At 38.1% G+C, this 16,808-nt stretch overlaps 1 protein-coding gene and 1 long non-coding RNA gene across 2 annotated transcripts; one reads left to right on the top strand and one right to left on the bottom strand.

The window, feature by feature from the left end:
- Positions 1–12,309: 12,309 nt before the first annotated feature.
- LOC136251347 (uncharacterized) lies at positions 12,310–14,121 on the top strand. Its single transcript, XM_066043795.1, has one exon. The coding sequence runs from the start codon at positions 12,973–12,975 to the stop codon at positions 14,011–14,013; it is 1,041 nt and encodes a 346-aa protein (XP_065899867.1). The 5' UTR covers positions 12,310–12,972; the 3' UTR covers positions 14,014–14,121.
- Positions 14,122–14,250: 129 nt separating this feature from the next.
- On the bottom strand, positions 14,251–16,285 carry LOC136251343 (uncharacterized). The gene is made up of 3 exons (XR_010699026.1): positions 16,203–16,285; positions 15,121–15,308; positions 14,251–14,593 (listed from the first exon to the last, which is right to left on the bottom strand). It is a non-coding gene; the product is annotated as an uncharacterized lncRNA (long non-coding RNA).
- Positions 16,286–16,808: the final 523 nt, after the last annotated feature.

Below are 16,808 nucleotides of genomic sequence, written 5' to 3'. Positions count from 1 at the left end.
AGTTCGTTACTTGGGGATGTACATCAATTCTCATCTTAAATGGAGTGATCATGTCAAACACATAACAGCTAAAGCCTCCTGTTCACTCAACTATTAAAGACACACTCTTTTTGCAAGTCCATCTACTGTTTAATCTGCTGCCTACAATTGCCTTGTTAGACCATTACTAGAATATGCCTCACCTGTATGGTATTTACACACTGCCAGAGACATTGATAGACTAGAAGCAATTCAGAGACGAGCTGCACGCCGGGTGTGTGGTAGCAGATGGAATCCTCATTCACATAACTGGTCCAAATCTTCTACTTCTTGTTTGCAGGACCTAAGATGGCCTGCGCTCCATACTCGTCAGTCCTATTTTACTATAACTCAAGTACACAATATTTTACATGACAGAGTTTCTATCCCATTCAACTCACATTTCAAGTTTTCAAGCACCAATCCATTCACTTTCACTTACCACATCATCATCTACCATTAACGCATACCGTTTTTCTTTTTTCATAAATTCTCCATTTCTTTGGAACTCAGTACCTGTAGAAATTTTACAAATTTCCAAAGCAATTCCTTTTCGGATGGCACTTCGTTGATTTCTGCTCAGCTAACCTGATTTTGTATTTTACTCTTTGTTTTCTTTTTGTATAGGTATGTAGTTGTCGTGTGTCATGTTTCTGCTGTATGTTTTATTTTGTACTTGTAACTGTATGTATGTATGTATCAGCGGCGGAGGAAGTAGTTGATATGAGGGGGGGCTCCGCTGAGCTGACCCAGACTTATTTCTATAGTTTGGTAAGGTGAGACCAAAAAAAAAAAAAAAAAAAAGGTCACAACCAACTGACAAGAGCTTTCCACCTCACCAGCTACCATTTCTAGCTGATAAACTACATAAAAATCCTTATATAGCTCGCTACACACTGACTACTTTATTAGAGTGACTGCTCTATTAGAGTATCTCGATCTTTATCAAGGTTTTCAGCCCCACTCCAAGAAAGATAATTTCGGTGTAATATCATTCTGAGGGGGGCTAAGCCCCCCCTCAGCAGACCAAGGGGGGGCTTTAGCCCCCTAGCCCCCCCCTTTCCGCCGCCTATGGTATGTATGTATGTATGTATGTCTTTGTAAGGGGAGCACGTTTGCAGGCTTTGCCTTTTGTGTGACCCTTGTCTTTTGACAAAAAATGATAATCTAATCTAATCTAAAGTATTGGTGGTCTTCAACTAAAAGTACATAGCACTATTGGTGCTAAGGCTACTGATACGGCGCCCCGCTTAATATCTATGGCACGTGATGAACTGACGGAGCTGTAGCATTGGCCATAGATTATATATTCCATATATAGCTATACATACTAGAGATACTCTAATAGAGCAGTCAGTAAAATACTCTAATAAAACAGTCATCACACTTAATGTTACCTTCGTAGTTGCTGAGCATAATATGAACAAAAAAAGCTACCATCTGTAGCACTATCCCATGCATGGGCACACATAGCCAGCTAAGTATTTTGCAAATGAAATGCACTTGGTCTTGTGTATGCTATTCTTTAGATCCATAACTATTAGCTATAGCTAGCTCAACTACTCATGTCTGTCACTTATATAACTCTTGATCAATGTAGTCCACTTAAAAAGCTATATATTTGCGTATAAAATCACAATTATAATCCCTGAAACATATGAAATAGCTTTAGCTTCTGGGGGGCTGCATCCCCCCCTCCCTTGCCAAACCCTGGATACTCCCCTGAATATAATCACCTCGTATACCATATACGTATATAGCTATGCAAACATTTTTTAAATTATGGCCAATTTATGCAATATTACACTATAATATGCCTTTATTTTATTAGCTATTTATTATTTATTTATTTATGATTGCCTTTGGCTAACTATAGCTACTGGCCAGGAACCTTTCAGTGCTGGTCACTGTATATATAGCTAAGTTCTGGCTAATAATAATAATTTGTCAGAATCATCCATGCACAAGTGGTCAATTATGGCACCTCAAGTTGGTCCAGCCAGACCATCAAAGTTGAACTTTTAATTAATCTAGATCAAACTCATTCTGTAAGAAATTAGTGATATTGTCAGGAATGCTATCCACAAAAGTCCCATTGGCAGCATTCAGCATCAACAGTTCATTTCCACGATTAAGAAAATATCTTCTTGTTCAAATCTTCTAGTTACTTCCTCAGACACTAAATCCAATGCCTCATAATAAGCCTGCCGATACAAATCTCTCACACATTTCAATTGATATTGATGAGTTGGTGACCCAGACTCTAGCCATTTTGGCAATTTACGGTTTCTGGGCAGCTTTGGCTGACCTGTTAATGACTGAGATTCACTTATTGTTTTTTCATAAAATCGATTAAACATTGTGTGTGTTCTTAATGATTTCAGGTGTGATACCAACAGTACAGAACCCTTAACTGCCTCTTGTACAGTGATATCTAAAGCCTGGACATTAAAGGGCAAATAAAATGTGATTGTGCCAACTGTAATTCGAAATATGTTTCAAATTGTTCCAGCATATTCATCATGCTCATTCTGTACTTCCTCCAAAGTAGTCTGCAACACCTTGTAGTTTTTAGTATATTAGATATTGATACATGCCTCACAGTCCAACTTGTTGGACACAGCACTCTAAGAGATGGAGTGGATTCCCCACTACTTAGTGTTATTTCTTTTTTAAATCTTTCAAAAACTGTAAACCACTTTGGTGAAAATTTGATTAGCTGAACAAGCTCACAAATAAAATCCATGGTATTTCTTAAAATTTTGCATTTTCTTTATGTGCCAAACACTGGACATATAAAGCCATACCCTCTTCATGTTTAAACAGTGCTTGAACCCCATTTCTAATTCCGCTCATGGTATATACTTGCACCGTCATAGGCTTGTCCTCTACATTGTGATAGAGGTAGAACACTTTGGCTTTTGTGTTTGGCAACTCCGCAAGAGCTAGAATATCCTCAAAAATCTGGTACATATCATTTGCCCACCTAATTGATAAAGACATTTGCTCAGTGTGAGAAATATCCATTGCTTCATCAGCAATGACTGCATACCACCTTGAACCTTTAATTTCAGCTAATATCTCATCACGTATTGATCCAAAATTTGTATATCAAGAAGTAAACAGTATCTGCAGTACAAGTTTAGTGAGATAGCAAAGCAATCTTTACTAGAAACCTTACTCCTGTTATACAGTTGTATAACAGTGCCCCACATTGTAATTTGTATTGTGTATGTACTATGTATACATTGTGTGGTGTACCATTGTTATGTGTGGCTCTCTGCCAAGGAGGAACACCTATGTCTGATTGGTGGAGTTTAACTCAATGATCAATCAATCAACATTTTACTGATCTTGTACGAAGTGAGGATTGAGTATATACTGAGAAAAGCATTGTTTTGTGGAAGCCATGTAATAATATGCAAAAGCACACCTTCTTTATTGTCCATCTTTGGGAAAAAAATTGTTACTGATATGAATACAGAGAATGATCATGAGCACCACAATTTATTGAATTAATTTTAAACCTTGTCATCTGTCAACATGCATACATACACTATACAGTGTACCCTATCTCATTTTAGTAACTATGATAGTATTAACTCCTGAAAGTATATATATATATCATAATAATGCATCAAGGATTCAATGGAGATACATATGAAAGACTGTAGCTGTATACAAACTGCATAAGGAGAGTGAACGCTTAAGACCACTATATACCTTTCTTTCTGTGGAAGTATGGACAGAAACTGAAGAAGAAAGTGAATCATAAAATAATGTTAACTGTTGGTGCAGTATTAGACACATCACAATGCAGTGTGGCCTCTTATGTAAATAAACATAAAGCAGTGTTTTTTGGTAGTACATAAACAGGTTTTGTATTCTATTTATAGTAGTAGTAGTAGTAGTAGTAGTAGTAGTAGTGTGAGACAACATATAGTGTAACTAATAATTAGAAGTGTTTAATACAAGAGGAACATACATATCATAAGCTCTGTTTTTATTTATATGCTCAAGGTAAGTTAAACGCTATAATTATTGTGTGTATGGTGCATAAATTAATAACAATGTCCTTAGCATATACGTAGTATAGTACTATTGTCACACTAATGTACTTATTTGTGCTTCAAGTTTACAGTTAGGTTGTACAGTTTATATACACTGTATTATACAATTTGTATTTGCATAACTGGATATATAGGACACAGTATGCAAATGTTAAATAATATAATTTAAATACTGTATGCATGTACGTGTATGCGACCCAGTCTGCGAAAAGGGGTCTTATAACCTTTCCAAATTGTCACGCTTGACTAATCATAACTCCATGATCCATTAAGTTAGATGGTTCTAATAGCTCAACGTGAACATACTATAGTCTATCTGTTATCATGGACACAGGCTACTTTCTTGGCAACACAATACAGTATAGGGTGTGGGATGTCTCCTGAGCTTAATTTTAACTTGGGCATATACCACGTACTGCTTTCAATACAAAATGAACATGTGAATCTGGCTTCATTGTATAATAGTGTTGAAAGGCCTTTCTCCATTTCTATGATATTAATATGTTATAAACAGGTTGATACATAACAATCTAATTTAATGTATAAACTGATGTGTATAAACATGTGCTACAATGTTGGCCAGTCAAGAACCACCTGGTGTACAAACACAATATATAACAATCAGTACAGAACTCGACATTTTATTGCCTGGCATGGCGGTACTCACAATTTGTTCCACCATAAACTTGGCAGCAGATATTATCAACTATTACTACATGAGTGGAGGAACTTCAAGATTCAATCATCTGGTATCCTGCAATAAAATTCAAAATACATTGTTGATGTGATTAAATAGCGGACTATAGACTCCTAGATTTATATTATGCATTCCCATGTTTATTTTTTATTAAGCCCTTAATCCTCATAAAAGTCAACCTGTAAAGTATTACGTGAGTGGGCCTTGTTGCACCAACTTTTGTTTCTAAATCAGTGCTTACAGCACTCCTATTGTGGTATTTGCCATTTGTGACTGGCTGAGCAAAAACCCATGGGCCAACTATTTTGCATTTCTCTTTAGTTCCTTTATAAAATTTCTCTCAATATGTTATAGTGAAATAACAACAAACATTTGGTGATTTGCTAAAAAATTGTAATTGGTGACATTTTAATTTGGTGAAATGCTCACCATTTTTGTTGCACGTAAAATTGTAGATGTTATAAGTTGACGAAGCAAGCACTGCACCATCCTTCTTGTGCTGAAATATTTACAGCTTTGTTTCATGCATTAGCAGGCTGGCTACCCTGCACCTGGTTGCTTTCACAGTTGAAAATGAGGTGGGTCATCCCCCGCTTTATAAAATATCCAGGTTCTTGTGTGTGATGGATCAATAATTAGTTCATGTGAAAGTGCATTAACCTAGCCCTGCTGTAGCCCACTTGTAGGGATCATGTGTTACTGTGAAAGTGCATTAACCTAGCCCTATTGTGAGCCACACCCACTTGTAGGGATCATGTGTTACTGTCTTTAGAGCTACGCCCATTTATCAATGAAAGTATTGCAGTATGCAATCTTACAAATCAACTAATCGAGTACAAATTCCTAGCCTATAGTCTTGCAGCACGCAGCTTCTATCATGAGCCACACTTGTCCCACTTGCATAATACGTGGAGGTGTGTTGTACAGCCATACTTGGCTTGGCAAAACTGACACCAATCAAAACCTTGAACCATAGCTATGAAAATAATATTAGCGAAGTTTAAATTTGGTGAATTAGTGATGAATTGCCAATTCACTAAAATTTAGTTGGTCACCAAATTTTGTTATTATAAACTAGAAGGTATATGGGAACAGAAAAGCTGTCATTTGGTACAGTGACTATATTAATCATTACGTTATGAGTACAACAGTCTGTGGAACTGGGACTTGGATCATTGTGTTCACCATGAACTGGCAAATCCATAAAGGTATGGTTTTCAACCTAAATCCACCCATGTTTGCCGGCAAAAAGCTTAAGGCTGTTCACGCTTGGAAATTTGAACAAAAAAGAAACATAACAGACACACATTACCCATATTTGCTTGATGGTACTGAAATGAACCAAAGATAATTATTCTTAATTTCCATGAACAGGCAAATACATGCAATGGAATATCACCTACGTATATTAATTTGTGTCTTGTTTCACTGTTTACCCAATGCATTTATTACAAAAACAAACAAAAAACTAGTCAGGCTTATGCTTAACAGGTTATGTAGCTACTGTATTTATCCGTATTAAAGCCGGGGTCAAACAAATTCCAGGTCCTAAATGAAAGCCAGGGATACTATCTTAATATAAGAGGTATGTACAAGGAGAATAGCTTAATTTGTAGAGAACAAGGCTTAGTACTACAACTAATGAAACTAGTGACTTGTCAAAGGTATGTCAACAGCAGCTACTACAAGGAGCAACAAGATTTTTCAGCTGGTTCAGGGGTTTCGTATAGGCACCCCTCAGGATGCCTATACGAATGAATACAGTATATGGAGAAACTGAACACATTTTAGCATAATGAATATTGAATTGACATTTAATTAGCTACTGTATCAGCTAAATAGAAATTTATTGTCAAGCACCTCAACTGAATATACAAACATGTACACTATGTACACACCAATCCAAGCCAGTACTATGCACAGTACAATTATCACCCACTGTACTGGCAATATAATCCACTAAGCCAGTGATCTCACTGTACATGTCTCAACACAAAACACTTACATTAATTTTGTGCTAGCTTTCGGTTGGCTCTTCAGCAACTGTACTGTCCTCCATGAACACAAGAATTTTCACATACAGCATGTATATTTAGGCTGTTCTTGAGCCTTTTCCACTACCTAGTAGAGTTGTCCACTTAGCATATATAATGTCCGCCTGGACTCCGTCTCTGACTCGAATGTAATATGTACAAACCCTTTCAGCACCTAGTTTCTTGACTAGAAACATCCTGACTTTCACAGTAAATGTTGCCAGCTCTTTGTACTTCATGGCCATCCGTAGTTCCACCATTCTTTAACACTAAACGTTTCAGTTTTAAGTGCATGGATCACGTGATTATTAAAGCAGACCAGATTCGATAGATAATGATCCATTCTACTGTTTTATTTGTTGTTTGGAATTAGTTGGTCCTTCCAATAGCCTGTAAAAGTCAACTTTTGTAAGTGTCACGTGACTGTCGGTTCAATAGCCCCGCCTTTATTGAACCGACTTTCGGTTCAGTAACCACTGCCTTATTATTATTATTATTAGCACTCTACAGTGACCAGCACTGAAGGTCTGACAGCAACACGTGCTACAGCCTTATATGCTGAAATTCAGTCAAAATGATGCAGTTTTTGCAAACAAATATAGAATGGTTGATAAATCAGTGAGACAGTCTCCAAAAGCAAGGATACGAAGCTTATAAACACCTAACGATACGGCTATCTCGCCCAGTAAACGCATAGAGCAACCCAATGCATGAAATAGGCGTTCACGTGATCGATATTCAAATCTTGGAAAATACAACCATTATCTATTCCAATGACCTTAAAATCACTTGGAATCAAGTGACAATCAGTTTGTGTGCATTAGATTCAGCATCTTGATTGACCCAGCAGTGGCGGATCTAGGAATTTATAAAGGGGGTTTCCAGTTTAGAAGGTGGAAATATATATTGACATGAGATACGCAAAAGTTTGCACTACATCGTCTGGTTTGGTAAGGTGAGACCAAAAACCAAAAAAAGAAAAAAAAAAAAAAGGGTCACAGCCTAGTAATAGTACATAAAATATATTAAATAACTTCCTACACACTACTTTAGTAGCTACTGTGACTGCTCTATTAGAGTATCTCGATCGAGACGCACGCCGCGATAATTAAAACATTTAATTGTTACGCAATCATTTTTCAAAGGGGGTTTCCGTAGAAACCTTTGAACCCCCCCTAAATCCGCCACTGCCCAGCAACCTTGGACTCTCCCTATGATGCCATCACAGCGTAAAACATACCTGCACTGGCCTAGACCACGCCTGAGTGAACCATTAACACAAATATTTACAAAAGAAGCACACTGCATGGTTCCTATTCAGAAATGAAAGCGACTTCATGGGCATTTCCGCGATTTGATTTCAATCACGTAAGCGCCTATTTCATGCATTGAGTTGCTCTTTGCGTTTACTGGGCGAGATAGCCGTATTGTTAGGTGTTTATAAGCTTCCTATCCTTGCTGTTGGAGACTGTCTCACTGATTTATCAACCATTCTGATATTTGTTTGCAAAAATCGCGTAATTTTGGCCGAACTTCAGCAGAAAGATCAGTGGCTCAGCCGGATGGCTAACAAGCTTCAATTATAGCCATACTCCGCATCATGCAGGTACTTTACCTAGTACTGGTCATTGCTGACCCACGGCGCAGTTGCTGGTCTGCTTGTCCTGTGCTCCAGAAGAAGAAACATTTTGTCTATCGTCAAAAAACTGCACAGATCCTGCTGCCACCAGAAATTGACCAATAAAATCAAACCACCAATACTTTGAGTTGATGATAGACTACTTGAACAATGTTGAGAGTGAATATCGTGGCATACGAAGAACCCTACGAACTGCTGCAACGAAAAATCACGTGATTTTAAGAAATTTGTATCGTTTTCTACCAGAAGAAAGTGACAAACTTGACTGCCACGCTGGTGTTATTCAAGTTACACTTAACCTAACACATGACAATAGTTAGGTAGAGTAAGCCACCGATGTTCGGCCACCAGGAATTTTCGGACACTCGTACGCAGAAACTATGCAACGTATTCCCTTGCATTTTGCATTGCTATTACCTTAGACCCTCACCATTTAGCCCACCAAGTTTCGTAGGATTTCTTCAAGGACTGTGAGTTTGGCGAGCCAATAAGCATGTGTCCGAATCGCATGACGTTTTGGCCAAGAGTATGGATTTTCGGACTGTAGCTCGCAAAGCACAATAAACGCACGGATTTGAATGAAATTTGGCATGCACCTAGAGTAATCACTCAAGGTTCAGCCCACCAAGTTTCAGCTTATAAATCGATTCTATGCCTCAGTAATTATTAAATCTGTAAGCGCATGTAGGCGTATCAAATATCGGACATTTATTGCCGCGAAAACTACAACTGCTGATTAAATTTTTGAGCAAATTCAGCTTTTACACACTATAAAGAGCAAACAAATCACAACTGATTGTTATTTGAGAGCTCACATGTCTTGTGACAGTCTGCAACTGCTCAGCTGACAAACTAGCCATGCACAGAGAGCCACAAACACCTGCTGCATAGCCATAACAAACTGTAAAATCTTTATTGGGAATATTCTCACATGAGAAATGATACAGCATGCAAGAATTGTGAAGAGATTTTTACTGTATCTAAGTGACTGTTCTATTAGGGTAGTTCATTATGTCTGACTGCTTTAAGGTATATCTTGTCTTTATACTTACAATATGATCAGATAGTGCTAATAAATGTCATGTAAGAAGCCATACATTGTTTATCCGCCAATACATAGCTATACCTAGAGTTCATAACAATCCCTCCCTATATATATGAACTCTTGGCTATACCTATAGTGCGAAGAAGTTTCCTGAAAATGTAACCCTTGAAACTAAGTATAAGAAGTTCACACTCTGAATTAGCTCTTCTCTTTTCTAAGTAAAATGGAATTGCTTGTAATCTTATAAGTTTTGTTAGATATCAAGGCAAAATAATTTGATACCATCTCCCAGTCCTGAATCCTACTGATATGAAAGAACCATTCCATGCCCTTTATGCTATAACTTTCATGAAGCCATGTGCAACCTTTATTTTAAAGTGATTGAATGATTTTAAGCATTTTTACCCTGTTAAAGATCTAATTATGCATCGCTATACATATAGCCAATATTGTGCAAATTTTTGCATTGAATTGCTATTGTGTAAATCTTTTGTAAGTACACCTGTATATTTGTGCCTCCCTGAAGGAAAAATCATTATTGGAATGTGAGAATCATTTGTCATTCAAGTAATAAAGCTGCTTTCATCATGCCATAATATATGCATGATGTAATTATAACAAAGCTGCACTGTAAGGCTTTACTTGTGTAATAAGTGTGACAAGCATAAATGACTGCACAATTTGTTTAATGGACACATAGTGGAGGAAAAAGATAAATATTGTATAAATTGATTTTCTCATGAAAGCTTGGAAACTGAACCATCCGTAGCATGTTGCCATTTTCAATCTTCCATTGTGTATATCCTGCAAAGATTAATTGTGTAGGACAGTGGCTGCAATCAGGTGCTTACTTTTGATGAAGATTTGTATACATAGCTATCAATAATCTCTGCTATGATCCAAGAGCTGGAAACACATTATAGTAAATGGATCAATTTAGAGTCTATGTAATTGTTTCCTAAAATCGTATGCATCATCCATGCAATTTTACATGTCTGTACATGTATTTTCCCTTATTAAAAGTATACTGTTATAATATGAAACACTATTATTATGCTATGCAATTACTCAAGGTTTACTTGCTGTCATCATACAGAGTTCCAGTAAGTTCATCACTCTTCAATCCCTTACAATGGTAAAGCCATCCATGGTCTAACTGAACTCCTTCCAATAATAACTTAATCAATGACCTCGAGTGCATGACCATGCATATCAAACACATACATCATCCCCGGAGCTATCATGGAACTACTTACTGCGGGATGTAGTTCAACACTAGCAACAATCCGGGCTACATTGCATGCTCTTCAAGCTATACACTTCACATTACATCTTAATCAAATTTTGTAGCTAAATAGTTGGTGTGAATGTATTCATTGCATTTCTGCACTTGTATACATATGCAAACTTATCCTATATATTTAAAATAAATGGATAAGGAAAACCAAAATCAGAATAGTTGAATACATGTGGGTAGCAATAGAGTTATACGTATGTTATGGCAATGTATCTCTTCACTGTGTTATTGTCAAGCTATATTTATTTTATGAGATCTAATCTTGCAATTGCAAAGTGTCTATAAAATCTGGAAATGCCACAGATTTTGTAGGTGTTGGACTGAAGAAAGGCATATACCAAATTACTTAGATGTACATCTATTGTAGTTGCCTGATTTTATAAGGAAGAGTGGCATGTATAAATTCATCAGTCAGGGCATGCTATACCCACGCAGTTATAAGTGGCTTCAGTACCCCTTTTAAGTTTATTTTAAGTTATTATAGTTACTTGCAAGGAGCAAGACAATATCAAGATATCTGGTTCCAAAATCAAGAATCTAACATAAACAGAACACACTACAAATTTTATTTTAGTTGTAAGCAATTGTTTCTCACATGATATAGCATCAGTTTTATTTAGTGGCTTCCCATAATTTGAATAAAACACAAGATACTCTAATAAGGCAGTCAGGCAAAATGAACTACTCTAATAGAACAGTCACTTAGATACAGTAAAAATCTCTTCACAATTCTTGGATGCTGTATCATTTCTCATGAGGATATTCCAATAAAGATTTACAGTTTGCTGTGGCTATGCAGCAGGTGTTTGTGGCTCTCTGTGCATAGCTAGTTTGTCAGCTGAGCAGTTGCAGACTGTCACAAGATATATGAGCTCTCAAATAACAATCATTTGTGATTTGTTTGCTCTTTATAGTGTGTAAAAGCTGAAATCATCTGAATTTACTCAAAAATTTGATCAGCAATTGTAGTTTTTCGCGGAAATAAATGTCCGATATTTGATACGCCTACATGCGCTTACAGATTTAATAATTACTGAAGCATAGAATCGATTTATAAGCTGAAACTTGGTGGGCTGAACCTTGATTGATTACCATAGCTGCATGCCAACTTTCATCTAAATCCGTGCATTTATTGTGCTTTGCGAGCTACAGTCCGAAAATCCATACTTTTGGCCAAAACGTCATGCGATTCGGACACATGCTTATTGGCTCGCCAAACACACAGTCCTTGAAGAAATCCTACGAAACTTGATGGGCTAAATGGTGAGGGTCTAAGGTAATAGCAATGCAAAATGCAAGGGAATACGTTGTATAGTTTCTGCGTACGAGTGTCCGAAAATTCCTGGTGTCCGAACATCGGTGGCTTACTCTAGTTGATTGGAGGATATTGATTTTTCGCGTTGCGGACCCTATATATGGTTTTCTTTTTGGAGGGAGGGGCGTGCCCCCCTTATCAGTTCGTAGTCTCGCGTGCTAGACGGTTTGTGTGGGGGCGGCAAATAAACCGTCTGGTCACTGTTGCACACATTCCGGGACCACTGCCGGAATGTTGGCAGAGCCAATCAGATCGCTTCGCGGACTCTGTGACGAAACAAACACTAATAATTCAAATTCTTAGTGTAATAAAGAACTGAATCTCGGCTACAGATTACTTTTTCGAAAGTTTAACAACGCCATGGGCTTAGGATCTTTGTTTCCCTAGTACAGGGCTCTTAAAAGCGTTGGTATAAGAACGATTATGGTTCACTACGGATTTGTGAAACGGCGGAATTGTAGAGTAAGACGTTCAGCAATGTTTCGAATACGTCACCAGGACAATACCAGTACAATTATCGTCTTAGTCTGCTCACAGAGGTGATTGGAACGATTATTACATCATCCTTGGCACAAAACAACGCCGTGATGTAATCTAATTGCATTCCAGTGAGTTCACGGAAAGTGTGCAACAGTGACCAGACGGTTTATTTGCCGCCCCCACACAAACCGTCTGGCACGCGAGACTAATCAGTTCGCCAGTGATACTTTAGCTTCTGATTCCGTTCCGTTCTGTCGTACTAAACCTCTCACTCCCGTCCTTTGTAGCTATCATTTCCGCGGCGCTTGTCGTCGCAGTAGCTAGCTATTTATAGTGTGCAATTAGTGTTTTGATCATTTGTGTACTACTGAGCTACGAATGGAGATGATGTTGGTGGCTCGGTTGGTGGTATATTACTTTGTAACAACACTAACAGCACTCCTCACTAAGGAACTGGTGATGGCTGCTGAGCAGTGTACTGTGTACCGTTTTAAGTCACCGTTCTTCCCCGGTGCAACTTGCGAGGACATCTACAATGCGAATCCAGAGAGTCACACACGGTCAGGATATTACTGGATCACAGATGGACCAAGGAAAGTGTTCTGCGGAATGACTTATGCTGGATCATCTTGTGTGGACATCTACAGCAATAATCCTGAAACTCGTGACAAGTCAGGTTACTATCGTATTAATGACACACAATGGACATTTTGCAACATGACAGCAATTGCAGCTAGTGGTTTTATCTCCACATGCGCCGGTGTGGGTGGAGGATGGACAAGAATTGCCAATTTAGATATTAGTGTAGGAAGTGACTGCCCCACTGGATGGCGCAAAGACACTTACTCTGGTGTTAGTTTCTGTCGTGTTGTAAGTGACAGTGGCCAGACTTGCTCTTCTGCCTACTTCTCCACTAATGGAACAAGTTACCAGAGGGTGTGTGGTAGAGCAAGAGGATATCAGAAGGGACGATCAGCTGCTTTTTATGGTACCGGCCGTGTAACAATAGATGGCCCTTATGTTGAAGGACTATCAATCACTTACGGTAGTCCACGTCAACATATTTGGACGTATGCAGATGGTGACTTTGATGATGAGGCCAGCTCATGTTGTAATTGCCCATGTGCCATTGGTGGAGGACCATCTCCTCCCTCCTTTGTAGGAACAAACTATTACTGTGAAGCTGGAGCAGTTGACAGAGCATCTGGTGATGCAAGTTTTTATTATTTTAATGACACTCTGTGGGATGGATCTAACTGCTACAGTAGTCCGAGCTGTTGTAGCAATCTCACCCAGCCATGGTTTTATCATGATTTGAATGGGATCAGTAATAGCAGTATAGAAGCTAGAATTTGTAGATGGGATGCATTCAGTGGTGGATCAATATTGATTGACCAAATGGAGTTGTATATACAATGAAAATCACAATTGAGGTTCTCGAATTAACTGATAGTATTATTCATTGCACATACCTTGTACACAAACTTCCATTATACGTAGCTATATATCTAAGCCCATTTTCAAAAGTTTGCTGTTCAACTGTATTATTATTTACACTATGCATGGCACAACAAACACAGGAATTTCATGGAGACATGAGGCATTGGCCTATCTGCATTAGGAATTGTCAATCAATCCTCGAGCCAGATTCACCTGCTAGCTAGTGTTCTGAGTTAGCTATACATATCATGCTAAGTATCTGCAGTTCCCTTTTTAAGTTGAAACCCTTCTCAGAAGTACGGTAGCTAGGTATATTCACATGTCCATGTAGGTGGTAAATTTTCATATAATTGACTGCACTGTAGCCATAAAGAATCATCACGTGAAGTTGGAAATAGCAGCAACTCCAACATACTTGTATCAATAACATAAATGATATGCTATAACAATACTATGGCATTGAGATAAACACAAAGTGCTGACATTTTTCTGAGTCCTTTCAAGGCAAACTGGAAGTGTTCTTTGGTGACACAAAGACTAACAGCTGTTTCCATTGCCACTAAAGGATATAGTGGGAAAGAATAACACTAATTAAATAATGTGTGGTGGTGGATACCCCACACACATACAGTGTAGACACTAAAATTCATACATAAAGTGGGATGGTGTTGCTGTATACCTACAGTGTACACTGCCTGAAACATACATATCAAGTGCCAGCTCTCACTCAAAATATATACACAATTTATAATAAATACCTCACATCTTGACAAAGATAACAAGTGTGATTAAAGTTATTCGAACCCAGATTTAAACAAAGTTGATGATAAAATCACTGTGCCAAATGTGAAAAGTGCTTAGCACATCATAAAGCACAGAAAAGCAAGAAAGGCTCAGGACACCTATAGAGTTGAATTCCATGCATGGAAGTGATGAGCCTATATGAAGTTAAAACAACTCTGAGGAACATGTTTAGTGCATGCCAGAAATCAAAGAAAGGATGCAGGGACTTTGAAGTTGACCAAAAGCATCAAGTCAGTAGAATTGTTCAAGACTATGAATATGACTGTTCATCTACTATCTTACCTCAGATGTCATTGGTGAATTATTAGTTCCATTTCAGCTTCCCTCCACATGCAAGTCCATATTGCCAGCCACACCATGACATCTGCAGTTAGTCCCATAATATCATTTAGACCACTGGATATCCAAACCTCCAGTAAATCATCTCAATTATTTGTCAACCATGTATAGCAAGGCCTTCATAATCCTCACTGTAATTCATGTGACATTTATCATTGTAACACCTCAGCACTCATAGGTATATCTAGGAGACACTGTTCGGGGGACAGGAGTCCTGAAGGGGGGCAAAAAAATTTAGAAGTTTATTCCGCTAGAGAATGGAATTCCATGGTACACATTCAAACTACATTCTTTCTCACAACTTTTGTTGCTTTAAACTTGATGAATAAAGGATACTTACATTCTAAGAAACTAGTTGGATTTATATCTTCTTAGAAGAAAATAGACTGCTTATAAGCACTTTTGATATAGTTTCTAACTAAGTGTATACTTTGAAAAAGCATGCCCGAAAGTAGTTTCTGTGCCAGATCAAGCAGTTAAGTGGACTCAGTACTCTAAATTTAAAAACAAACCATTAATTTGCATGGTGTTGCCATATTCATACTGAGCTACAGTGTACACTGCCTGAAACATATCAAGTACCAGCTTTGGACGCCTATTTAGAGTGAATTGAATTTCATTCATGGATGTTATGAACCTATGAAGTTAAAACAACTCTGAGAGAACACATTTACTACATGCCATAAATCAGTCACAGGGGCTATAGTTTTCCCTCCACATGAAAGTCTGTATTGCCAGCTACACTGTGACATCTGCAGTTTGTTCCATAATATCATTTAGTCCTCACTTCTCTGGATCTCCAAACCTCCAGTAAATCATCTCAATTTTTTTAATCAGCCATGTAGCAAGGTCCTCACTGCAATTCACGGGTCATTTACAGTTTTAACACCTCAGCATGCAGCTCCTACATACGTAGGGGCATAGATCCTTTATAGGGGGTAGCTAGTTGGAAAAAGCGGATACGATCGGACGAGGGCATTTTTCAAAAAGCACTTTTACATTTATACAACAGTTATTTTTTATACCTGACATTGTTTTTACAGCAGTATTCCCTTCCAGACCCAGGCGAATTCTTGTCATAGCACTTATCCATTTATAAGCGCACGTGCGAAGGACTAACCAGCACTCCACAGAATTCCCAAGACCATACAGTGTTGTACACGTACATGCATACTCTAAAGTCTAATACAGAGATTTATATCGAGAGATGAGCCCCATGCAATTTAGCTTAGCAGGACAAATCCACAATCTTACGCTTTTTAGTATAAGGCGCAGGCGCTTATACCAAGCGTTGAGGGTTTCAAGGATTTTGGCCTACGAGATTAGGTTGGGACATGCCAGCTTCTATGACACTGAATTAGATTTCTACAGCACGTGTACAACACTATATTGTATATAGCCTTGAGAGTGCTAGTCTACCCTTCGCACATGCGCTTATAAATGGATAAGCGCTATGACAAGATCTACGCCTGGGTCTGGAAGCGAATGCTGCTGTAAAAACGACGTTAGGTATGAAAAATAACTGTTTTGTAAATGTAAAAGTGTATTTTTAAAATGTCCGTGTCCGCGTCCGACCGTATGCAGACATGCCAACTCGCACGCATTATGCACACCTATCAATGTATCGCCCC

This window comes from Dysidea avara, chromosome 1 (assembly GCF_963678975.1).
Source record: "Dysidea avara chromosome 1, odDysAvar1.4, whole genome shotgun sequence".
Lineage (NCBI taxonomy): Eukaryota > Metazoa > Porifera > Demospongiae > Dictyoceratida > Dysideidae > Dysidea > Dysidea avara.
This window is presented reverse-complemented; position numbering and strand designations above follow the sequence as displayed.

Bases quoted from the DNA above. Each gene is read 5' to 3' on its own strand.
- LOC136251347 (XM_066043795.1), top strand. From the start codon at position 12,973: ATGGAGATGATGTTGGTGGCTCGGTTGGTGGTATATTACTTTGTAACA.